General features: G+C 39.1%; 2 protein-coding genes across 15 annotated transcripts in view; both read left to right on the forward strand.

Moving 5' to 3' along the window:
* Hira (histone cell cycle regulator) overlaps positions 1-11,113 on the forward strand; it is a 97,971-nt gene extending 86,858 nt beyond the window's left edge. For 6 of the 9 annotated variants that reach the window (XM_021732692.3, XM_078038773.1, XM_078038774.1 and 3 more), the window contains one exon: positions 10,248-11,113. In XM_021732692.3, the coding sequence (XP_021588367.1) occupies positions 10,248-10,687 (440 nt within the window). In that variant the 3' untranslated portion in view covers positions 10,688-11,113. The other 3 variants (XM_005334527.2, XM_040291041.2, XM_040291040.2) reach the window with 3 other exon arrangements.
* A 5,821-nt stretch (positions 11,114-16,934) lies between these two features.
* The window catches only part of Cltcl1 (clathrin heavy chain like 1), a 94,391-nt gene continuing 85,988 nt past the window's right edge, over positions 16,935-25,337 (forward strand). For all 6 annotated transcript variants that reach the window (XR_005736097.2, XM_078038771.1, XM_021732691.3 and 3 more), the window contains exon 1: positions 16,935-17,090. Coding sequence is in view for 5 of the 6 variants with exons in the window: in XM_078038771.1 (XP_077894897.1) it covers positions 17,049-17,090 (42 nt within the window). In the remaining variant the exon portion in view is untranslated. The remainder of the gene's footprint in view (positions 17,091-25,337) is intronic.

Here is a 25,337-nt window from a genome sequence, read left to right on the forward strand (position 1 = left end):
CCTATTTCAAGACAAGCTCAGAAAGTAAATGCTTTTCTGCCTGTATAAAAAAGATTATGTAATTTATTCTAATTAGGATCCTATTCTTGTGGTTGTACATGATATGGAGTTACCCTGATTGTATATATTCAAATAAAGGCTAGGAAAGTTATGTCCAATTAATTCTTTTTTTTTTTTTTTTTTTTGAGAGAGAGAGAATGAGAATGAATATCTTTTTTGTAGATGGACACAACACAATGCCTTTATTTTTATGTGGTGCTGAGAATCCAACCCGGGTCGCGCCCATGCTAGGCAAGCACTCTACGGCTGAGCCACAATCCCAGCCCCATGTCCAATTAATTCTACTATTCTTTCCCATTCCCCTCCCCACTCCCTTCCCTTTATTCCCTTTTGTCTAATCCAATAGACTTTTATTCTTCCCTTCCCTACCTCTTGTTGTGGGTTAGTATCCACATATAAGAGAGAACATTCTACCTTTGTTTGGGGGGGACTGGTTTATTTCACTTAGCATGATATTCTCCAGTTCCATCCATTTACCAACAAATGTCATAATTTCTCTCTTTATAGCTGAGTAATATTCCAGTGTGTATATATATATCACATTTTCTTTATCCATTTATCTGTTGAAGGACATCTAGGTTGCTGATTTTAAGTCTTTTGAGTATAGACCCAGGAGTGTAATAACTGGATCAAATGGTGGTTCCATTCAAAGTTTTTTAAGGAACCTCCATACTGCTTTTCAGAGTTGTTATACCAATTTGCAGTCCCACCAGCATTGTATGAGAGTACCTTTCTCCCCACATGCTCACCAACATTTATTGTTACTTGTATTCTTTTTCTTTTTTAAGAGAGAATTTTTTTAATATTTATTTTTTAGTTTTTGGAGGACACAACATCTTTATTTTATTTTTATGTGGTGCTGAGGATCAAACCTAGCGCCCCACCCGTGCCAGGCGGGTGCACTACCACTTGAGCCACATCCCCAGCCCCCCTTGTATTCTTTATAATTGCTATTCTGATTGGAGTGAGATGGATTCTCAGTGCAGTTTTAATTTGCACTTCTCTAATTGCTAGAGATGTTGGACATGTTTTCATACATTTTTTGACCATTCATATTTCTTCTGATTACCCCATTTATTGATTGGGTTGTTTGGGTTTTTTGGTGCTAAAGTTTTTTGTGTTCTTTGTGTAATCTGGTGATTAATGCTCTCCATGTATGTATAATATGCCAAAATACATTCCCTATCATGCATATGTAAAAAGAACAAATAAAAAAAATACACTACTGCCAAGTGCAGTGTCACATGCTTATAATCCCAGCAGCTTGGGAGGCTGAGGCAGGAGGATTGCAAGTTCAAAACCAGCCTCAGCAAACGTGAGATGTTAAGCAACTCTGTGAGACACTGTCATTAAATAAAATATAAAATTGGGCTGGAGATGTGGTTCAGTAATTGAGTGCCCCTGAGTTCAATCCCTGATACCAAAAAAAAAAAAAAAAAAAAAAAACTACTGCTTGCATAATATTGTATATAATTTATTCAAAAAATATATTTTAATATCAAGTGTGGTTAATATTTTTCAAGTTACAAATGCACACTTTATTGAAGGAGATTTTGTAGCATATCTATATTTTCTGCATTTAATGTTGATGTAGAATTTATTTCTTCTGTGGTTCCTATTTACAGAATTGAATCAAGCAAATGTCTGTTCCCATAAAGCCACTTTAAAATCACTTTTGGGGGCTGGGGTTGTGGCTCAGTTGTAGAGCGCTTGCCTAACATATATAAGGCATTGGGTTTGATTCTTAGCACCACATATAAATAAATTAAATTAAGGCTCATTGACAACTAAAAAAATAAAATAAAATCACTTTTTGTTGACTGTTGAAAACAGTATGTTTTTAATTCCTTATAAAATTAATTTATATGCTAAAAAAATATTATGTAGAAGAGGTCTACATTACCTCTTGTTATAGCTATGGACATAGCCAACTCTCAATATCTGCCACATTCCTCTCACTGCAGCATGATTCCGAATTTATTCTTTTTTAAAAAAATTTTTTATCCTCTGGTTGTTTTATCATCTAGATTTTGGGGGTAGAGAAGGTGAGCATGAGCCCAATGCTTTCTTGAGTTTCCTTGTAAATCTTATTTTTTGGTACTAAGGATTTAACCTAGAGGTCCTTTACCACTGAGCCACATTTCCAGTGCTTTTTATTTTGAGACAGGGTCTAATTAAGTTGCTTAGGGCCTCGCTTAGTTATTGAGGTTAACCTTGAACTTGGGATCCTCCTGCCTTAGCCTTCTGAGTTGCTGGGATTATAAGTGTGCACTAATGTACCCAGCTCTTTGTGAACACTTTTATAGTGAGAATTTGGTGATCCCAAGTGGAACTGTTCCTTGAGAAAATAGAGTTTGGGAAGGAGGATGGACTTCCAACCAACAATACAATTCAGCATCCCTGAGGTTTTATTAGGAGAGCATTATTTTATGTTTAAGAGCCACTTAATATTTCCTTTTCTTTGAACTAGCAATTGAAGTAATTTTATCATTCTTTTTTCTTATTGATTTGTAAGAACTCTTTATATATTGTTCTATATACTCTTTGCAATGAGCTCTACATACTCTTTGCCATTTGAGCTGCCAATACCCCTCAAATGCTCCAAAAGTCCAGACTTCTTTCATCTTCTGATTCAATGTGCACCAGAGGAAGACAGGAAACAGTAGGTTGGAGCACTTAGGTGCTTGGGCTTTGTGATGACCATTTTTGCAATCTAGGAATAAATCCCATTTGGATCATGGTGTATAGTTCTTTTAATGTACTGTTGAATTCTGTTTGCTAGTGTTTTATTAAGATTTTTTTTTTTGTCAGTGTTCACAAGGGTCATTGGCATATAGTTTTTCTGTCTGACTTTGGAGTCAGGGTTATCTTGGCTTCATAGAATGAATTAGGAAGTGTTCTGACCTCTTGAGGTTTTCAGAAGAGTATGTGGAAGATGGATGTTAGTTCTTTAAGTGTTTTGTAGAATACACTAGAGGAATCATCTGGTCCTAGGCTTTTCTTGGTGGGGAGGTTTTGATTACTGATTCAGTTTACTTGCTAATTAGAAGTCATTTCAGATTTTTTTATTTCTTCATGATTCAGTCTTGGTGGGTAGTGTGTATCCCTTTCATCTAATTTATCCAATTATTAGCATACAATTATTAATAATGTTCTCTTGGGGCTGAGGATTTAATTCAGCGGTGGAACACTTGCCTAGCAAGCATAAGGCCCAGATTTTGAACCCCAGCACCATACATACAAAATAATAGCATTCTTACACGTGTTCCTTTTGTTTTTGTTTTTTATACTGGGGATTGAACCTAATGGGCCACTCAGCTAAGCATGTGCCTTCTGATGCAGTCTATTTTATTTTTGTGTCATTGGTTATAATGTCCTTTCTTTCCTTTCTGATTTTCATTATTTGAGTTGTTTCTCTCTCTCCCTTCCACCCCACCCCACCTCACACCACCCACATTTAGTCTAGCTAACATTTATCATTTTGTTGATCTTTTCAAAGAACCAACTCCTGGTTTTATTATCATTATTTTGTGTTTCTGCTCTAATCTTTATTGTTTTCTTCTTTTACTGACTTTGCAGGGAGATGGTGTAAATGGTGCTGAGAATTGAACTCAGACATACGTTACCACTGAGCTACATCACCAGCTCTTTTTTATTTTTTATTTTGAAACATCAAACTCAAGATCCTTCTGCCTCAGCCTCCTGTGTAGCTGGAATTATAGGCATGCGTTTCTATTCTCTTTGTTCTCTGTTTCCTTGAGGTGTAAAATTAGATTGTTGATATTAAATCTCTATTTTATACTGTGAGCATTTACAGTTATGAACTTCCCTCTTAATACTACTTTCACTGCATCCCATGAGTTTTGATATATTGTATTTTCATTTGTCTCTATATTTTGTTTTCCCTTATGGTTTCTTCATATTATTGGTTATTTGACAGGGTGTTTTGTTTTGTTTCGGTTCTGAGTATTGAACACAGGACCTCACACATGCTGGGCAAGTGTTCTACCACTAACTGTATCTCTATCCCTAAAAGTAGTATTTTATTAATTTCCACAAATTTGAGGATTTTTGAGTTTTTCTTCTGCTGTTGATTTTCAGTTTCATTCCATTGTGGTCAGAAAAGATAGTTGGTACAATTTCAGTCTGTAAATGTATTAAGACTTATTTTGTGACCTCACATACAGTGTATCCTGAAGAATGTTCCATTACACTTGAGAAAAACAAGTATTCTGTTGTTTAGTGGAGCATTCTATATATGTTCATTAGGTCCAATTGGCTTTTTGTTGTTCAGGTCTTCTGTTTTTTTATTGATCATGTCTGGTTGTTTTCCCCATTATTGACAGTAAGATATTGAAGTGTTCTTATTGAGTGCTTTCTCTCTTCAGTTTTGACAGCTGGCTTCATACATATGGAAGCTCTGATGTTTGGTGCATTTAAATTTACGATACTCACTGAATTGACATTTATATAATGTCCTTTGTCTTTTGTGATGTTTACAGCATAATAGTTTACAACAGTCTGTTTTGTCTGATATTAGTACAGATTAACATTCCTAATCCACAAATTCAAAATGTGAAATACTCCCAAATTGGAATCTTTTTGAATGTCACCATGTCACCAGAAGTAGAACGTTTCATACCTGACCTTATATGATAGTTCCCAGTCAAAACTGGGAACTCTAAAAATATTATATAAAATTACCTTTGACCAATGTGTATAAGGCATATATGAAACATAAATGAATTTGTGTTCAGGCTTGGGTTGCAACCCCAAAATCCATGTACATGCAGATTTCCAAAATTTGAAATATTTTCAGTCCCACACATTTTGGATAAAGGATACTCAATGTGTTCAGCTATTTCTGCTCTCTTTTGCTTACCATTTGCATGGAGTGTTTTTCCCCCATCCTTTCTCTTTCAACTTATGTGTGTCGTTAAATCTAAAGTAAGTTCCTTATAGACAAATATAGTTGGTTCCTGTTTTTACTTCATTCTGCCAATCCATATTTTTTTATTGAAAGATTTAATCTATCTATACTGAAAGTAATAACTGATAGGTAAAGACTTAGGATGCTCATATTTTAAAATTTTTTTGTATTTTTATGGGGTTTTTGTTTGTTTCATTTTATTTTTTAAACATGAGTCTCATGTGTTGCTCAGGCTGCCTCAAACTTCTGAGCGCAAAAGATTCTTCTGCCTGAGCCTTCGGAGTAGGTGGGACTACAGGTGTGCACCACCATGCCTGGCTATAGTTTTTTTTTCTCTCATTTCCTCCTTTACTATCTTTCTTTGTATTTAATTGATTTTTTTTTAGTGACATGTTTTGTTTCCCTTCTCATTTCCTATTGTAAATACTCTATAGATATTTTCTTTGTGGTTTCCAAGGACAGTGCATATAATATTCTAAAGTTATAACAGCCTATTTTAAACTGATACCAGCTTAATTTCAGTTGCATACAAGATTTGTCTACTCCTTTATAGCTCCATCTTGCCCATTTTGGATTATTGACATTATAAATTATGTCCTTATATTGTGTACTCTTTATAACAGATTTATAATTATTTCTTTTTTTCTTGTCTTTTTTAAATCTTATAGGCAAAACCAGCCCAAAATACAATAAATACAGTTTTCTTGTTTTGTTTTGTTTGCCATATTGGGGATCAAACCCAGGACCTCACACATGCTAGGCAAGTGCTTCACTACTGAGCTGCATCTCCAGACAATAATACAGATTTTTATATTTGTCCATTTTTAACTTTTACTGAAGAAATTTTTGTGTTACTTACATCCTTTTGTTTTAACTTAAAGGACTCCATTTAGCACTTCATATAAAGCTGGTCTAGTGATAATGAACTCCCTCCCTCAGTTTCAGTTAGCTGGAAATGTCTTAATATCTCCATCCTTTGGAGGAAAGTTTTGCTTGATATAGTATTCTCAGTTGACAGGTTTTTTTTTCTAATTTTAGTAATTTAGATATGCTATCCCTCTGACTACACTGATAATCTTATTGAGCATCCTTTTTATACAATAAGTTACTTTCTTGTGCTGCTATCAAGATTCTGTCTTCACCTTCCCAAAGTTTGATTATAGTGTGAGTTTGATTATAGTGTGGGTTCCTTTGAGGTTTTCTTACTAAGGTTCATTAAGGTTCTTATATTTTTAAATCTATATCTTTCTTCAAATTTGAAAGGTTCTTGGCCATTATTTCTTCATATAAGCTTTCTACTACTTTCTCTATTATCCATCTGGAATTCCTATAATGTGTACATCAATGTACTTCATGTTGTTCTATAAGTCCCTTAGGTTCTGTTTTCTTTTTACTCCTCAGACTCCATAATTCTTCCTTTTGCCTGTTTGAATCTACTATTGAATCCCTCTGCTGAATTGTTTCAATTCAGTTATTGTGGTTTTCAACTCAGAATTTCTGTTTTGTTCTTTTTTATATTTTTCTTTCTCTGAATTGTTATTCTTTTTTTGTTCAAGTATGGTTTTTCAGATTTTGTTTAGTCATATATGTTCTCTGTGAGAATAATTTAGATTTTTATTTGGTACTAGGGATTGAACCCAGGGCTACTTTATCACTGATCTACGTTCACTGTCCTTTTTATTTTTTATTTTGAGACAGGGTCTTGCTAAAGTTGCCAAGGTCTAGCTGAGTTACTGAGTCTGGCTTCAAACTTGTGATCCTCTTGCCTCAGCCTCCCAAGTCCCTGGGATTGCAGGTGTGCACCACCACATCTGGTACTCATCTTTTATCTTTCAATTTATTTATTTATTTACTTATTTATTCTTGACATGAGGGTCTCACTATGTTGCCCAGGCTGGTCTGGAACTCTTGAACTCAAATAATCCTCTCAGCCTTCAGTGCTATCATTACTGATGTGCACCACTATACCCAGCTCATAAACTTTTTTTTTTTTTTTTCCATACCAGGGATTGAACTCAGGGGCACTTGGCCACTGAGCCACATTCTCAGCCCTATTTTGTATTTTATTTAGAGACAGGGTCTCACTGAGTTGCTTAGTGCCTTGATTTTGCTGAGGCTGGCTTTGAACTCTCAATCCTCCTTGCCTCAGCATCCCAAGCTTCTGGGATTATAGGCATGCACCACCACACCCAGCTTCATTAACTATTTAATCTTGCAAATGCCTTCAGATGAATCACAACAATTTGGGAGTCTTTAGGGTTTTTTTTTTTTTCCTATTCTTTTGTCATATAAGTAATTTTTAATTTCAGTTAATTAAAGTGAATTTTCTCTTTGACCTCTGAGTTTTACTCACTTGTATTTTAGTCAGAGAATGATTTATGTGAAGAGTAGACAGATTTCCTATCTAAAGAACAAATGGCTAAGGGTCTAGGATTGCAACTCAACAGTAGAGCGTCTACCTTATGTGTACAAGGCCCTGGGTTTGATCCCCACCACTGCCCCCGCCCCACCCCCAAAAAACAGAATAGATGGTAAGCCAGGAGTGATATTGCAGGTCTGTAATCCAGCACTTGGGATTCTGAGGCAGGAGGATCAAAATTTTGAGGCTAGCCTCAACAACTTAGTGAGCCTATGTCCCAAAATAAAAAATAAAAAGGGCTAGGGATATAACTTGGTGGTAGAGACTCTGGTGTCAATCTCCAGTACCAAAAAAAAAAAAGAACAGGCTTTGCAAACCCATAAAAATCCAAACTGAACACTAATGTTGTAGTATGATATATAAACAAATATGTAGCTACATTTGGATAAAACTGTTTACCAAAATAGATTTGACCTGGATTTGACCCATACTGATCCACCATCTCATGTTTATCCGTTAAGATCTGCTTTTAGAGAAAAACTTTATATTTCTATTTATGCCTAAGAATTACATGTGTTCCATGAGTCTAAGGTTATAGCTTAGTGACAGAGTGCATGCTTAGCATGCACAAGGCCTAGGATGAATCACCCATACAAAAAGAGAAAGAGTAAGGGAGGTGGACAATGAAGAAGAAAGGAGGGAGGGAGGGTGGGGATGTGTTCTTTAAAGTCCTTTGGTGGCTGCAGTGGTGCACACCTGTAATCTCAGCAGCTCAGGAGGCTGAAGCAGGAGTCTCCCAAGTTTAAAGCCAGCCTCAGCAACTTAGCAAGAGACTGTCTCAAAATAAAAAGGTCTGGGGATGTGACTCAGTGGCTCAATCCCTGGTACCAATAAATAAAATAAATAAAGTCCTTACCATTGTGGATGCCTCATTCTATATATCTGTTAGGTCATATCTGCTAAATGTTGGGTTTATATTAACTCAACATGCACAGTTTTGTCCTTCTAACCAATCACTAATTGAGAGTGTATTAAAATCTCCCCCTTGGAGGTTGGTTTTGTCCCTCTTTTTTGACTCTATTTTACTAAAGTTTTCTTTTTTTTTTTTTTTATTGTCCACTTTGGTAACTATAAAATGAGTGCTTTCTTAGTTTTTACAACATTACTTTTTCTATCTTTAACTTTCAACTTTTAGCTTCTGTGTTTTTGCATGTATGTGTTTACTAACCCCTACAGTGCTGGGGGTTGAACCCAGGGCCTCACACATGCCAGGTATGACCCACCATTGATTGATCTATGTCCCTAGCCTTATGTGTTTCTTGCCAGCATAATATGGCTAGTTTGGTTATATTTTTTTCATCACCATGTTCAGTCTGCTTGCATTTATAAATTTTATGAATATAAATATATAAATTTTATGAAAAGAATTGATCATATTCTTTTTTATACCTCTTTTAGCATCTTCTGGATTTAGCCTCTTCTTACTTTGAAGATTTCCTACAAAAAAATTTGTGAGCAGAATCCTTCTCATGGCAATATTTTGAGGTCTATAAGTTTATTTTGTTTTTGGTTTTTGACTGTGTATGATGCTGGGAATCAAACATAGGTACTCGTACTCATATATAGTAAGCATGCATTTACCACTAAACTATATTCCCAGCCCTAAGAATATTTTTATTACATCCTCATATGCAAACAATAGTTTGGCTTAATTTAAATCTAGATTAGATAAATTTTTTCTCATTTGCTCATAATATTAGTTTATTATGAATCTTGGAGTCTCTTCTTTGTAGTTTGTATGCTCTTTTCCTTTAGGAAATTTCAGAATTTTTCTTTGATATTGCAGATTATACACATTTCATTCTAACGTATCAAGATGTTAGTTTTTCCATATCTTACTTGGTCAGCACTTAGAGAGCCTTTCAATCTAAGCCATTAATTTTTCCTTAATTATATGAAGTCTACTCATTTCTCCCAAGTACTTCCTTTCATCTTTCCTATGGAACCCTACTATGTGGTTGTTGGACCTCTCTGCTGCACTGTTTATCTTTACTTTTCCCATATAGTTTTTCCTCCCTGTTGGAGCCTGGGCTTCTCTTACATCTGACCTGCCTTCCCTACTCTGACTTGGTCTTCAGCAGCAGCTACCCTCCTACTTATCCTATCAATACCTGTGTTGCTAAACGTAATATCTATACTTGGTTTTTCTCCCATCATTTCTAGTCTTTTTATGGGTTTTTGTGTCACACTTACTTTAAAATCCTGGGCCTTCTCTTCCAGTGATAAATGTTATGTGGCTAGCTGTTTTCCCTTTGAAGTAGCTGTCCTACTCAAGGTCTGCTCTTTGGCCTGAGCAGCAGAGAGCCCACCTAGCAGTACGTATTGCAGACTATGGTGCCAGTGTGCCCTAGCTAGGGGAAGCATGGACAAGAGCCAAGGGCAGAGATTACCGATACTAATAAAACCATATGCTTCCTTTCAGGGCCTCCATACCTCAGGCCTGAGCTTCAGTACCTAGGGAGCATCAGCATAAGGAGCAGACTCTCCTGAATGCCCACCCTTCTGACCTTCAGCCCTCATGTGCCAACTTCATCCTGTCCTAGAATGTCAAGTCCCTATAGCCACTGTCCTGTCAATTAAAAGGTCTACAGAGCCTGTCCCAACCTTCCCTCCTTTATCCCTGTACTTTAGTACTCCCCTTCACTCTGTCTCACACATGGCCTAGCCCAGTCTAGCCTTTTAACTCACCAGGGTTCATCATATGCAGAGGAATCATTCTTTTCCCTTTATGGTTTCTCCATTGAGCAGACAAGGGTGTCTACCAGGCCAGGAAAATGTCCCATGATATCTGGGTCTCCTTCCTGACACTTTCACTCAGCTGTCACTCTGTGTCTACAGGGTCTGCGGAAGAGGGAGTTGCTAAAGGAGCTATTGCCAGTCATTGGGCAAAACCTCCGCTTCCAGCGCCTCTTCACGGAGTGTCAGGAACAACTCGACATCCTGAGGGACAAGTAGCCTGCCCTGACCTGCCCCAGCAGCAACAAGGGCAGGGCTACACTCTCACTGCTAATGATGCCCAGGGTTGCCTCTCACCTGGCCAGTCCGCAGTAGGAGGAGACATTGGCAGGCAATGTGCTGTCCTGCACCAGCACCAGCCCAGCTCCCTAGGTGGACATTCCCTGTGTCCTGGGCCTGTTCTTGCTTCAGAAAGGGACAGCTCGTTCCTCTCTCCAGGGTCCCCATGCAGAGCTGGGGCTGGGGTTGTGCCCTTCTGCCCTGGGGCCAGCAAGATGTTCCTGGGCCTGCCATCTCCAACACGGCCCCATGGTGGACACTAGCCCCTGCAGCTCCAGGCACTGTGCTGCTTCAGCTATGACGAATGAGCCATTTGTGAGAGCAAGAATCTGCAAATATTAAGTGTTATACAGTCAGCAGACTGACTTGAGACCTATGTAAAAGGAAGGCTGTTCCAACACATGGACTATTTTTGTACTAGAATTTGCTAACTTGTAATATGGAATTTTTCTTTTGGCCAATAATCAGGATTTCCCTATAAGTTACTTGGACATTGGTCACTTGTAGGAAATTTAAACTCTAATTATGACAGCTACACTGAAAAATAATTGTACTGAAATTAACTTGTCTATTCATTTGGTTTAATTTTTAAATGTTTGTAAAAAGAGATGTTTTTTGGGGGATGGGGCAAATGGGAGGGTGATTTCTTTTGTAAGTGTAAAATAAATGAATACGCATTGGATACCAAATTATTGTGGTTTTCCCTTCCTTTTCCTCCTGATGTCCGCTTTCCTTCCCCCACTGTGGATCTTTCTCCTAAGAAGTAGGCAGTGAGAAAACATCTCAACTTGAAAAGATCCTTTGATTTCATCTGATCCCCACCCCCCACGCATAAATTCATTTCTCAGTATGGAAGTCACTTTTCTGGTGGTGTAGCTCCTAAAGCTGGCCTGGGGCTAGCAAGTGGGCCACCTTGCACATGTCATCTGCCAAATGAGGCATTCTAATTCTTGGTTCTAGCCTAGTTGTGCCCCAGGTCCCGATCATGCTGGGTACCAAGGGCTGCATTGATGACTGCTTAGCCAATTTCATGAAACAATAAGTACAAAGTTGAGTGTACTTATTGTAATCGATAATTAAAAATTATCAGGAAAGCTGGAATTTTCTTAGAAAGTGGACAAGATGCTGATCCATGGGAAAGGAGTTAAAATTACAGAATCTTCAAACACAGGTAAGGCTGTGCACTACCCCCCCCACACCCAGTACCTTGCCAGCTGTGTGTGATTCAGAGTCTAGGTAAGGAACCCTGGACTTGGAATCAAAAGGCCTGGTGATTCTGACCTTTGACATCTCCTCTCTAGCTGCTTCCCTGCCTAGGGGCCATCCCATTCCTTCTCTCATTCTGATATTAAATGGCTGGATGAGATTCAAGGACATCTGCATGCTGCAAAAAGCCAATATAGAATGTGGAGCCATCAAAAGGCAGGCTGCAAGTGGAGGAGCTTTTCTTTGAGGAAGATGCTACTGTACTGGTCAAGCAGCATCCCTGGCAACTAAAACAAGTCAACATTTGAGAATTTTGTGAAGCCACAGACTTAGCCTTAGGACCAACAGGCCTGAGATCTAAACCAGTAAAAACCTGGGCCTCATTTTTTTCAGCTATCAAACAGAGATGAGATTAAGAAAGCCTACATAATTATAAAGACAAATGGATCATGTAGGCAAAGTCCTATCACTTAGAAAATGCTCCCTTGAAGTAAACATTGGCAATTGTGTTTTTACTACAACTCTTTGGAGAGGATGGAGAAAAACTGGTCAGTTTCCATTTCCAACCAAGATGAAATAACAGATCAGATCAGATTTACCCTGCTGCCTGAAACAACCAGTGACCCAGTCAACATAAATAAAACAATGATTTCAAGACTGGTATCAAAAAAAGAGAAATGGGGACCAGAGGTGTAACTCAGAGGCAGTGTTCTTGCCCAGCATGTGTGAAGTCCTGGGTTTGATCCCCAGTACCACCAAAAAAAGACAGATGGGAAACAAGGCAAACCCAAAATTGCCCCAGCTTCCTATCTGGAAAGAGGGTTTTCAGGACACAATAAAGTGAAGTGGAACCCAGCCAACAGTTGAGTTGAAGAAATGGAGTTGAGAATCCAAGAGACGAAGGCAGCTAGAGTTTACAAGACAAAACACCAGAGAAGAGAGAGCTCTATAGAGAACCTTAAAAATCTATAGAGCCCCTCTTGAGTATTCAGCTGAGTACGAAGAGTGTAAGCACCTGAGGAAACTACCATATGAAACAACTGCTGAGGCCAAAGAACAATCTGAAAAAAAAAAAAAAAGTGAAAATCGCCTGTTGCTAGTAACCAGACTAGAAAAGCTCATAACTCACAAGCTTGAAATATAATATTCAAGAAAGTTTTGTCTCTGTATTGGAAAATAATTACACCAAGATCCATTTAACAAAAATAAAAGGAAGACCCAAAAGAATCCAAGTAACTTAATTCCATTACAAAGCAAAGCTTAAAGATTTATAAGAACATGAAAATATGCAACATCCAACAAGATGAAGCTAACCATGTCCAACATCCAAACAAAGATAACAAGGCATACAAAGAAGCAGGAAGATGATCCAAAAAGAATAATTTCAGTCCACATTGAACCAGAATTTGAACCAATGTTAGAACTGGCAAAGAAAGACATTTAAAGAGATTATAACACTACTCCTATGTTCCAAAAGTTATATAGAGATGTGGGAAAACTTAGCAAAGACACAAATTGAACTTCTAGACATGAGAACTAATCATTCACATGAAAAATGTATGGGATAGGATTAACAACACTTTAGACACTGCAGGGAAAAAAAGATTAGTGAACTTAAAGGTATAGAAATGTTCTGAAACAGAAAAATTCCAAAAGAAAGAAAAATATCAGAACTATGAAGATAACTTCAAGTAGTCCAATATACAGGGAATTGGAGTCACCAAAGGAGAGGAGAAAGAGGAGTGACAAATTTTTTCCTTCAACATTTTCATCACCTCCAGAAAGAGCTCATAACACTTTTATCTGTCATATCCCAGTCCCATTATCCCAATGCAACCACCAATCAATTTCCACCTCCATAGACCTGGCTATTCAGGATATTTCACATAAAACAGAATCATAGAATATGTGGTCTTCTCCGACAGGTTTCTTATGTTTCTGTGTGTGTGTGTGTGTACTGGGGAATTGAACCCACGAGTACTTTACCACTTGAGTTACATCACCAGTTCTTTTTATTTTTTACTTTGAGATGGGTTTACTAAGTTGCTGAGGGTCTTGCTAAGTTGCTGAAGCTGGTCTCAAACTTGCCATCCTCCTGCCTTCGTCTCCCAAGTCACTAAGATTACAGGAATGTATCACTACATCCAGTTTGGCATAATTTCAAGGTTTATTCATGTAGCATGTATCACTACTCCTTTTTATGGCCAAATAGTTTATTGTATGGAATACCACATTTGCATATCTAGTCACCTGTTGATAGACATCAGGATTGTTTCTCTCTTTGGGCAATTATCCATAATGGTGCTGTATAAGTTTTTCTGTGGACATGATTTCATTTTCTTGATTTCATATCCAAGAGTGGAATTGCTTGGTGTGTCAGTCAGCTTTTTGTTGCAGTTTACAAATACCTGTGAAAAACAACTTAAAGGAGGAAAGATTTATTTTGACTCATGGTTTCAGACTATGGTTGGCTATTGCTTTGGACCTGGGGTGGAGGCAGAGCATCATGGTGGAAGAGCACAGCAGAGCAAAGCTGTCTACCTCATGACAACTAGGATGCAGAAAGAAAACAAGGAAGTGGTCAGGGATAAGACATAGCCTTTCAGGGCACGTCCACAGTGACCTACTTCCAACTAGGACCCACATCTGATAGTTTCCATCATTTCCCAATAATGCCATCAATTTATGAAAATATAATTGTTTTAATCCACTGATGAGGTTAGAGCCTTTATGATTCTGTCAGTTCCCAAAGTTTTCTAAGCACTGCTGCATTGAGGACCAAATCTTCAACACATGAGCCTTTGGGGGACATACCAGATCCAAACATTGAATCATATGGTGACTAAATAACTGATGAACAACCATTCTGCTTTATAATGTGGCTGCAGTATTTTATATTCATACCAGTGTGTATAAGGGTCCTAATTGTCCCACATCTTTGCCAGTATTTATAATTTTTTACTGAAGTCATCCTGGTGAGAGTAAAGTGGTATCTTTGTGGTTTTGATTTGCATTTCTCTAGTGACCAAATGCATTGAATATATTTTCATTGGCCAACTGTATGCCTTATTTGCAGAAAAATCAATTCAGATCCTTTTCCAACTTTCAAATTTAGTTATCTTTTTATCATTAAGAATTTTTAAATACATCCTCTATAAAAGTTCCTTATCAGATTTGTCTTTTCACATTCTTGATAGTGTCATATAATGCATAGAATTTTTTTTATCTTTTGTTCCTTGTTCTTTTGGTCTTATATCTGAGAAACCACTGCCATATCCAAAGTCATATAAACTTATCCCTGTCCTTTCTTTTCTTATCATTCCCTTCCCTTTCTTTCTTTTTTCTTTTTTATTTTTTCTGATACTGGAATTGAACCTAGAGCCTCCTATGTAATAAGCAAGCACTCCTAACACTTGAGTTACATCCCTAGCCTTCTTTAATTTTGAGATAGGATCTCAGTTGCCCAGGCTGGCTTCAAGCATGTGATCCTGCTGCCTTAGCCTCCTGATTCACTGGGATTATAGACATGTGCCACTGCACCCAGCTATATATATTATATTATCTATATAATATATATATATGAACAATATTTTAATCTGCCTTTGGTTTATGAGTAAGGGTGGACATATTTTTCATGTTTAAACATCACTCATTTCTTCTTAATGAATTGTTCATGTATTTTGCCCAGTTTTTTATTTGGTTGTTGGTTTTACTGAGTTGTAGGAGCTCACCATTTCTTCTATAAAGATAAAACAGCACAAAGAATTTAAAGAATTTTTGTTTTGTTTTGAGGGTTGTTTCATTTCATTTTGTTTTTCAGGATTACCTGGCCAGTTACCCACCAGTTGTGAAAATATTAACATCCTTTTCAGGTTGGGACATTTTACTCCTTGCCAAGTACAGACACTGGGTGAGGTCCTGATTTATTGACAGTCTCGTCATTCTGCTTTACAACAGTATTCTTAAAATTCTTTTAAGATATAACTTTTTAGTTTGACCCCTCCCCCCACCTAAAAGAAAAAAGAAAAAACCCTGGGGAAATGGGTACTTAGGGTCACAGGCACTATTGTCAAAATAATGTAAATTTTTTGAAATGTACTATTACCCACAGCAAGTCAGCTCTCTTGTTAGGAGATAAGACCACAGATGTTGAAGAGCAACCTGCAGAGATCTTAACTAACATCAGAAAAGAGATTTTTAATTTGAAAGTGATCCTTCCATTCTATTCTTTAACATTTTAGGCTACTAGATAGTCAAACTATTGTGGAAATAATTGTATTGTTGACAGTGGACTTCATTCATCTCTTAAAGTTTCCAGAATTTTTTTTAATCTTTTGTTCCTTGTTCTTTTGGTCTTATATCTGAGAAACCACTGCCATATCCAAAGTCATATAAACTTACCCCTGTGTCTTTGTAAAGTGGTAGAGGGATATTGATTATAACGCAGCAGTGCCTATGCTGAATGCCAAAGTCTTCCCTTTCCTGACAAACATCTTTTAAGCAACTTAGTCATCTGCATGCAGTGCACATCTTCAAATGCTGGGCTGCCTCAAGAAAAATACTGACCGCTGGGCAAACCAGTTATGGGGTGGAATTTCCGACCTGCTCCCTACTACTACTGTTGAGCAACCTCATGCAGTCCAGGTGGTTCGGTTAGCTGCTACTGGATGATCTCAGCATTGATACGCTGAGACAGAGTTCTCTAGAAATCTGTTTGAGCCAGGAAAATGTTTCCTAATGGAAAGGTGGCTGTACCTTGAAAAGGAACACATCTGTAACACGTATTTGCAAGACCCCCCCCCATTTCCATGTTTATGTCACTCCTCTGCCTGAATAAAAAGCGGCCCTGAAAGCAACAGCTCAAGAGTTTGAAGTAGAATAAAACATCTCTGCCCCTTCTCTACAGGAGGAAAGCTCGCTCTAGGCAAGGGCAGTGTAAAAACTTCGTTTCTCTCTCCGGAAAACTTTCGCTTAGAAGATGCTGAGAGTAGTTCACACTCACTCCCCAGCCCCCACACACATACTCTGGACACTGGTTAATGGCAGCTTAGAACGAGGTACACCTTCGGCAGCATTCCCTGGGGACGCAGTCCACCTGCCCTCACACACCTGTATGGACACCTGTCGGGGGTAGCCCCAAAACCAATCCGCGTTCCCACGCATATGATCTGGGGTAGCTCAGACGAGCTAAGACGCGCTGGGGCTACAGAGTGCTGGCATCCCGGTTGCTCGCGGAGTAATTTTCGTGGACCCTCACAGCGAGCGGAGGGATCCCGCGCAGGGCTCTCACGTGGAGGGGCGCGGTACTAAGCGGCGCGGTACTAAGCGACCCGGGACAGTGCGCCTGCGCAGCTGTGGTGCTTGCCTCTGGTCAGTCCGCGAGAGGGGAACCTGGGCTGCCTCTACCCCGCGCCTACCATGGCTCAGATTCTCCCTATCCGCTTCCAGGAGCACTTCCAGGTGAGGTTGGGCTCGCGCGCCGAATGCCAGGCGGACACAGGTAGGGGGAAGAGTGTCGCATGCCTAATTCTGTCAGCTGCGCTCCGCCCCCCTCCCCGCGCGACGACTGGACCCCAGACACTGCCCCGCGCCCTCAGCCCCGCTGAACCGCTGACCGACAGGGGATTTGACCTGCTATCTCAGACCTCTCTGGTGGACATCTCCGGACCCCGATCGCGGAGGCCACACGTCTGGACCGGCTCCAGGCGTTGTTGCCCAAGCCAGTACCCCGAAGGGCGATTAGACAGGGTCCTAGATACCTGGACCGCTGAGAACTCCTAGGGTGGGAACTGGAAATCTGCCGAGAAGCCCCACTTTGGTCCTTGCAGAAAGCTTTCACGTGTACCTTTCCAAGCTTTATCTCTTAAATCCTGTGTTCAGTCGTCAATTTCTTCCTTTGTCTTGCTACCCTTTTACATGAGTTACATCTGTTGGCTGTCTTTGTCCCTAGGGTGGCTCCCTGGGGGAAAATAATCAAAAATGTGTGAACCAAGAGAAAAATTAGGCATGGAATGCTTTTTTGAATATAGTAATACTCCCAAAGTTTGGCGTTTTAATGAGGTACCAATTTGTTCTCCTAATGTATTTGTGCTTGGGGAAAATAAGCACCAGGCACCAGTGTGTGAACAGGGTTCAGTACAAAGCGGAGGACAGTTCAGATTACTTCACTCCTATGTCTCTTGTATTGCTCCTGTAAAAGGGAAAGAGTTCTCACAGTTTGTAGGCGGGAGTTTCATTTAAGGCTCTAATTCTGAGTGGTTTAAGTCAAATCATTAGAATCTCTTAAGCTGGTGTTGTTTATTCTTTTGTAGATAAGAGAGACTCAAAGATGTTAAATAACTCACTTTATTAAGAGCAAGATTCAGAGTCAAGTTTTGTTAACTACAAAGCTGTACAGTGACAAATGTAGTTGATTTCATTACACAGGTCATGTTTTCATAATGCATAGTGCTGTCGGCCCAACATCAAAATGAAAAAAGTCTTGGGAGTTTTTTAATGATCACTCCAATCCCCTCATTCTCCATATTGGAAATTTGATACCTAGAGTGTCCTGCTGGGTCACTTGGTTAGTAATACACTGAGATTATATGGAGATGGAAGTGTCTTAAACATCCATCTCCTCTGTGGACTCCATTTTAATACTAAGCTGAACCAGTTCCAGTAATGTAAGATAGTAAATTATTGCTGCTGCTAATAATGATATAGAGTATAATTTAGTTGCAATTTACCAAACCATAACTCTTGCAACTCATACACCATTTTTTGTTTATATCTTGTTTAATTCTCTTAATAACTGAAGCTGGGCTGGGGTTGTGGCTCAGCGGTAGACCTAATGTGTGTGAGCCCTTGGGTTTGATCCTCAGCACCACATAAAAACAAATAAATTTAAAAACCAAAGATATTTAAAAAATTAATACTTGAAGCTGTTAGTGATATCACATTTAAACCATAGAATACTGAGAGTAATTAACTTGGATAAGATTAAACAGCTAGTAAGTGACAGAGGTTGGATTCCAAACAAGATCTCCAACTCCAAAGCCTGTGCTTAACTGCTGTCTATTCAAAAACCATGGAAGCAATAAAGCATTTTTAAGTGTCCATCGAAGTTTATAATGTCTTGAAGGGGAATATGTTTCATTATCTGGAAAATGCTGTGGCTTGTGGCATTCAGGCCACATAAATGAAACTGTAGTTTATGGTTACTAACCTTAAGTGGGTGTTTGAGGCTGCTCAGCATTCTGTTTCTCTGTTATCAGCACACTGCCTTCCTTGCAGACATTTGAAAATTCTGCCCTGTTTCTTAAATCCCTGATCCTGCTGTTCTGCCTTGTTCCTAGCAGATAACTTGGAGAAAGCAGAAGCCATAAACTGGGATGTGTTCACTTTCATGCCTACAAACTAACACCCTTTTCTGCCTTCTTGTTACCTCAGAAGGGTGTTCTGGGTTTTATTTGTGTTCTGGATCCTATATCCTCCCCTTTAATAGGGACCTTTCTCAGTAGCAGCTTCCCTTTCTGGGGTTTTCATCCATTCTCTTTCAGGGACTTCTTCCTTTTTGTGTTTAACAGTGCTCATAAAAAGAAAACCTCTTCTCTCCCCTTGGCCTCTTGAAGCTTTTTCCTCACAGCCAGACATTGTGAAAGAACCACCTTTCTCTCCATTATTTTTTTATGTTCCTAAATAACAGACAGCCTGGTTTTTGTACCCCACCCCCATTCTGGTTCCCTGAATCTGTTCTTGCCAAGGCCACAAGAGATTCCAAAATTGTTTTTGTAAAGGACCAGATAATATATGTGTTAGATTTTCAGAGCCACATTCAGTCTCTGTTGAGTGTTCTTCCCCTTTCTTTACCTTATAAAAATGTGAGAACCATTTTTGATTGAGCCTTAAAAAACACGCTGTCATTGACCACCTCTCATAAAAAACAAACTCAAACTCCCAGCATCACACACATTTTCCAAAACTTCCCAGCTGCACTTGACTGGCCCTTCAGAGTTTCTCACTGGGGATTGAACTCAGGGGCACTTTACCACTGAGCTACATTCTCAGCCCTTTTTATTTTTTATTTTAAGACAGTCTTACTAAATTGCTTAGTACCAAGCTAAGTTGCTATGGCTGATTTTGAACTTGTGATCCTCCTGCCTTAGCTTCCTGAGTCACTGGGATTACAAGCATGCACCATTGCACTCAGCTCCATGTGTTTTTAACGAGTCTCAGACTGTTTGTATGAGAGTTAATAGCAGGCTATCATTAAGAGCTCCAACTAAGGCCATACTGAAGATACCATAAGTAAACACAGGTACTTACTGGCTCTGTGAATTTGGGTGCATATTTTGTACCTCCATCCTTTTGTCTATAAAATAGGGGTAAACAGTTGTATTAGTCCTTTTTCTCTTACTGTAATGAAATACCTGAGGCTGGGTAACTATTTTATAGAGAAAAGAGAGAAACTCACAGGAACTAACTCAGGGTTCCATTAAAACTATCTTAATCTCTTCCCAAGGCAGCCTCCAGAGACCTCCCACTAGTTTCCAACCCTTAAAACTCCACCATGCTGAGATAAGCCTCAACATGTGAACCTTCAGGGAACACACTCAATCCATATCCAACCCATGTCAAAGGTATAATTCTTACAGAGAAGGTTTTAATAAATATAAAGTTTTGTATAGAATCTGACTCTTACTTAAGCACTGTGTCCTTGTGCTCTTCCTTATGGCTGGGGCTTACTGGAAAAGTGGAAAAGGGTCATCAGGTTCTTCAAATCATGTTCAGAAATGGATCTCCCCTTTCTTGCCAAGTAGCTTCTCCAGTTTCCAGCCAGGAAGCTAAGATGCCATTCCATTGGCTCTTCCTCCTGTTTTTTTTTTGGGGGGGTGGGGGGGTGGGGGGCATCATTTCTACCACTATAATCATGACTACAACCACTCTAGACTGTACCATTCTTTACTACCTTAGTGGTGGTACTAGCTTTGACCACCCACTGGTCTTGCCTTCCTTGGTCCTTTCCCTAGAACATAGCCATAGTAATCTCAGAGAATCTACCTAAAGTTCTTCAGAGAGGGTTGTTCATTGCCTCTGGGATGAAAATGCCAGACTCATTTTAATTTGAGCCTTTCAAGCTCTGCCGAGTCCAGATCCATCACCTGCTTACCTCTATTGCTGTTCCCTTTGTGTCCCTTCCAGAACACATTCTTCCCCTCACCCTCTCATAACCCAGCTTATTTCTACTAAACTTTCTGGAAGTGTCTGCTTAAAAGTCACTCTTCAGAATCTGTCTCTGACTTGTCAGGGTTGGGAGTCCTTCTACTGTGCCCAGCACCTTTAGGGCTTCTTTTATAATAGCTCTAATCCCATGGTATTGTAGTTGTTTATTTCCCCTACTAAATTGTGAGGCCAGGGAGGTGCTACTTAAACTTTTGTTTTATATTCAAATATCTGATTTGGAATGTTGTTATATTCAAATATTTGATGTGGAAGCTAATTTCTGTTTGTGATGTTTGAGCATGTAAAAGAGCTGAAGGGCTTAAAACTTGTACACCTTGATTCAGAAGAAGAATAACTGAATGATTTGGTGGTATAGAAGTTCTATGATGAGCTGTTTTCTCCCAGCTATATCAAAAAGCACCTGCAGCTGGACATAGTGGCATATACCTATAATCTCTGGAGGCTGAGGCAGGAAAAAGTTCAATACCAGCTTGGGAAATTTAGTGAGACCCTGTTTTAAAATAAAAAATTTAAAAGAGCTGGAAATGTAGTTCAGTGGTAGAGCATTTGCTTAGCATTTTGAGGCCCTGAGTTTAATCCCTAGTACTGAGGCAGAGGGAAAAGCAGCTTCAAGTTTATAACCTGTGCTAATGGACAGCTCAGTGTACAGAAAGCAAAAATGTGTTCCATCAAAGTTTTGAGCTAGGGGCATAGCTCAGTGGTATGGCACTTGCCTAGCATATGCAAGGCCCTGGGCTTGATCTCTAGCACTGGAAAAAAAAAAAACTTTAATTATGTAGTTTATCCCTATGTACTACAGTGATGTTCTAAAAAGGTATAATGTGGTGAACTATGTAAGTTGTGGGAGAATGATGACCACAGGTCTTAACCTATGCTGCTCTCCCGGAAAGAATGTGAGAATGCTCCGGAGCTTTAAAAATACTTATGATGCTGGGTGCAGTGGCTCACGCCTGTAAATCCCAGTGGCTAGGAGGCTGAGACAGGAGGATTGCCAGTTCAAAGCCAGCCTCAGCAATGGGGAGGTGCTAAGCAACTCAGTGAGACCCTGTCTCTAAATAAAATACAAAAAAAAAGGGCTGAGCCTTCAGTAGATGAATAGATAGGGAAACTTTGGTGTATTACTCAGCATTAAAAGAGAATAAAATCATGGCATTTGAAGGTAAATGGATGAAGTTGGAGAATATAATGCTAAGTGAAGCAAGCCAATCTCAAAAAAAAAAACAAAGACTAATGTTTTCTTTGATATGAGGATGCTGACTCATAATGGCAATGAGCGGGGTGGGAAGGAGGGGGGAGTAAGGGAGGAATGAAGGAACTTTAGATGGGGCAAAGGGGAGAGAGGGGAAAGGAGGAAGCAAAAGGGTAAGAATGATGGTGGAATGAGTTAGACATCATTACCCTAAGTACACGTATGAAGACACGAATGATGTGAAAATACTTTGTGTATAATCAGTGTCTTGAAAAATTGTGCTCTATATGTGTAATATGAAATGAATTGCATTCTGCCATTATGTATAACAAATTAGAATAAATTAATAACTTAGTAAAAGAAGAGGGGCTGAGGATGCGGCTGAGTGGCTGAGTGCCTGGTACCCTCCTGGGTTCAATCCCTGGTACCCTTCCCCCCACACACACACAAAAAATACCTGTGCTTATTCAATCAGAATCTCTTAGAGATGGGCTGGAGCTCCCAAAGCCCAGTTGGTTTGGTTTACATAGCCATTAGGTAGTTATTTCTGCCTCCCCCTTACTGGGTATCGTACCCAGGGGCACTCTGCCACTCAGCTACATCCTTAGTTTCCCCCACACACATACTTTTTGTTTATTTTTTTAAATTTTCTGTTTTAAGACAGGATCTTGCTAACCTGCCCAGCTAGCCTTGAACTTGTGATCCTCCTGCCTCAGGTTCCTAAGTAGCTAGGAGTGATTACACGTGGGCAACACTGCACTCAGCTTCATTTCTTGAAATGGTGTTTATATACTAAGACAGTAGTTGGTTCATTGGGTCCTAAAATTTTTGCACACCCATGTAAAACTTTTTTTAAGGTATTGTATAAGCTGGTAAGTTTTGCCTACAAATGGACTGATGCTCCTGGTATTGAAAATACATACTGGCCAGTTATTTACCCTCTCTGACTTTGTAATTTACAAACAAAGAATAGGCACCTGCATCAGCTGGGGTATCTGGAGGGTGAGCCTTATGAAGGTGCCCATTACCATGGCATTGTGAGTGACCAAATAGTTAATGAACTTGAATGGGGCCTTTTGGGGAAAATAAATTATCGTCATAGAATATGTTCAAATGTTTTGATCCCTAAACTGCATGAGATTCCCAGTACATTTTAAGTTGAAAGAGTTATTAAGTCTTAGGAAAATCTTAGTCAAAATTCTTCTCACACAAAGCGCTAAACAACTCAGTGAGATACCCTGTCTCTAAATAAAAAATACCAAGTAGGAGTGGGATGTGGGTCAATGGTTGAGTGCTCCCTGAGTTCAATCCCTAGTACTGAAAAAAAAAGTTCTTCTCACTTCTCAGGTATTTCAGCATTATGATTATGCAGTGGGCCATAGTTTAGAATAAGCTTTAAAGTAATGCACATACATGGGACTAAGAGCCCCAAATAGAAATTGCAAATGGAAAGTAAAGTTTTTTGTTTAACCTCTGGCTTCCTCTCACCAGAGAAAGTCCCTATTAAGGAAGTCACTGTGTCTTTCCAAAAATGATTAAAAATATTATTTTTCTGCCCTTTGATTTTATAACTTAATGCAGTGTGAAGATCTTCCCTTAAGATTACATCCCATCCTAGTATATGTTCAACAGAATTGTTTACTGATATACTCCTCAGGCAATAACTTTTGGAACCCTGTCACCCCATCCTCTTAAGTATTTCTTTGCCTGCCCCTGCTCTTCTTGATTGTTTCTTCTCTATACTTCACTGAGTCTGCAGCTTTCAGTCTTTTCTCTCACATTCTCTTCTGTTTCTCCTGCTCAAGGCCTCCTAGTGCCTCTGTGCCAGAGAGATTACCATCGCTTTTGGCTGGCTGAAGAAGGATGTCACAAAGCTGGGACAGCAAAGTTCAGTGACAAAATTAGAATCCAAACAGATCTTGACAGGCTAGAATCCAGCTGGTTGACATTTAACAGGTATAAATATAGAGTCTTATGCATTAGTTTTAAAATACAGAAAACTTGTAGGGATGTAACTTGAGAGAGGCTCTCTTAAAATACTATATAAATGTCATTATTTAACTATCCCTAAACTAATCTACTTGTAGAATGTAAGTTCTGGCAAATACCTGAGTATCATTATTCTTCATAGGCCCTCATTGACTGAGTGAGCTTCCTTTTTAAGCTAGGAAAAGTTGGTTGGTAAATTTGGTATAAAAACATAAGAAACTGTATATGAACTGAATCTGACTCCTAGAAAAGAATCTTCTGTACTGATTACTTAACATCTGTGTGCTAGGTAGGCAAAGCAGTGAATGAAGCTGGGAAAGTATATTAGACAGCTTTTTGTCTCTTTGATAAAATACCCAAGAAAAACATCTCAGAGAGGTAAAGATTTATTTTGGCTTATGGTTTCTAATGTTTCAGTCCATGGTTGACTGGCTCTGTTGTTTCTGGGCTTGTGGTGGGGCAGTATATCATGGCAGAAGGGCATGTCAAAGTAAAACTGCTCAACTCATGGTAGCCAGGAAGGAGAGAGAGAGAGAGAGAGAGACAGACAGACAGACAGACAGAGACACACCAACCTGGGACACCACATCTGATTTAATTGTAGGTTTTGAGAACTATTAGTGACTTATCAAGCCATGATTGGTGGTGCATGCTTGTAGTCCCAGCTACTCAGGAAGCTGAGGCAGGAGGATTAAAAGTTTGAGGCCTGGGTTGGGACTGTAGCTCAGAGGTAGAGCGCTCGCCTACCATGAGGCACTGGGTTTGATCCCCAGCACCATATACGAATAAAATAAAGATATTGTGTCCACCTATAACTAAAAAATAAATACATTTTTTGAAAAAAAAATTTTGAGGCCAGTCTCAATAACTTAGTGAAACCCTGTCTCCAAATCAAAAATGAAAAGGGCTAGGGATGAGGCTCAGGGGTAAAGCACCCCTAGGTTCAATCACCAGTATTGAAAAAAAATTTTTGACTTTTCCACCTTTGGTTAATTCAATATATATGGACCATTTAAAATGTGTAGCTAGTTTACCTACCCAAATGATTATATATTAGGGATCAAAATCCTTGGTTAAAGTGAAAAAAACTTTTTTTCAAAAAATGAAGCTGGGTGCTGTGCCTCACATCTGTAATCTCAACTACTTGGGAGACTGAAGCAGGAAGATTATAAGTTTGAGTCCAACCTGGGCAGCTTATCAAGACCCTGTCTTAAAATAGAAAATAAAAAGTTCTGGAGATACAGCTCTATGGCAGAGTACTTGCCTAGTATGTGTGAGGCCTTGAGTTTGATCCCCAGTACTGG

This window comes from Ictidomys tridecemlineatus, chromosome 2 (assembly GCF_052094955.1).
Source record: "Ictidomys tridecemlineatus isolate mIctTri1 chromosome 2, mIctTri1.hap1, whole genome shotgun sequence".
NCBI lineage: Eukaryota > Metazoa > Chordata > Mammalia > Rodentia > Sciuridae > Ictidomys > Ictidomys tridecemlineatus.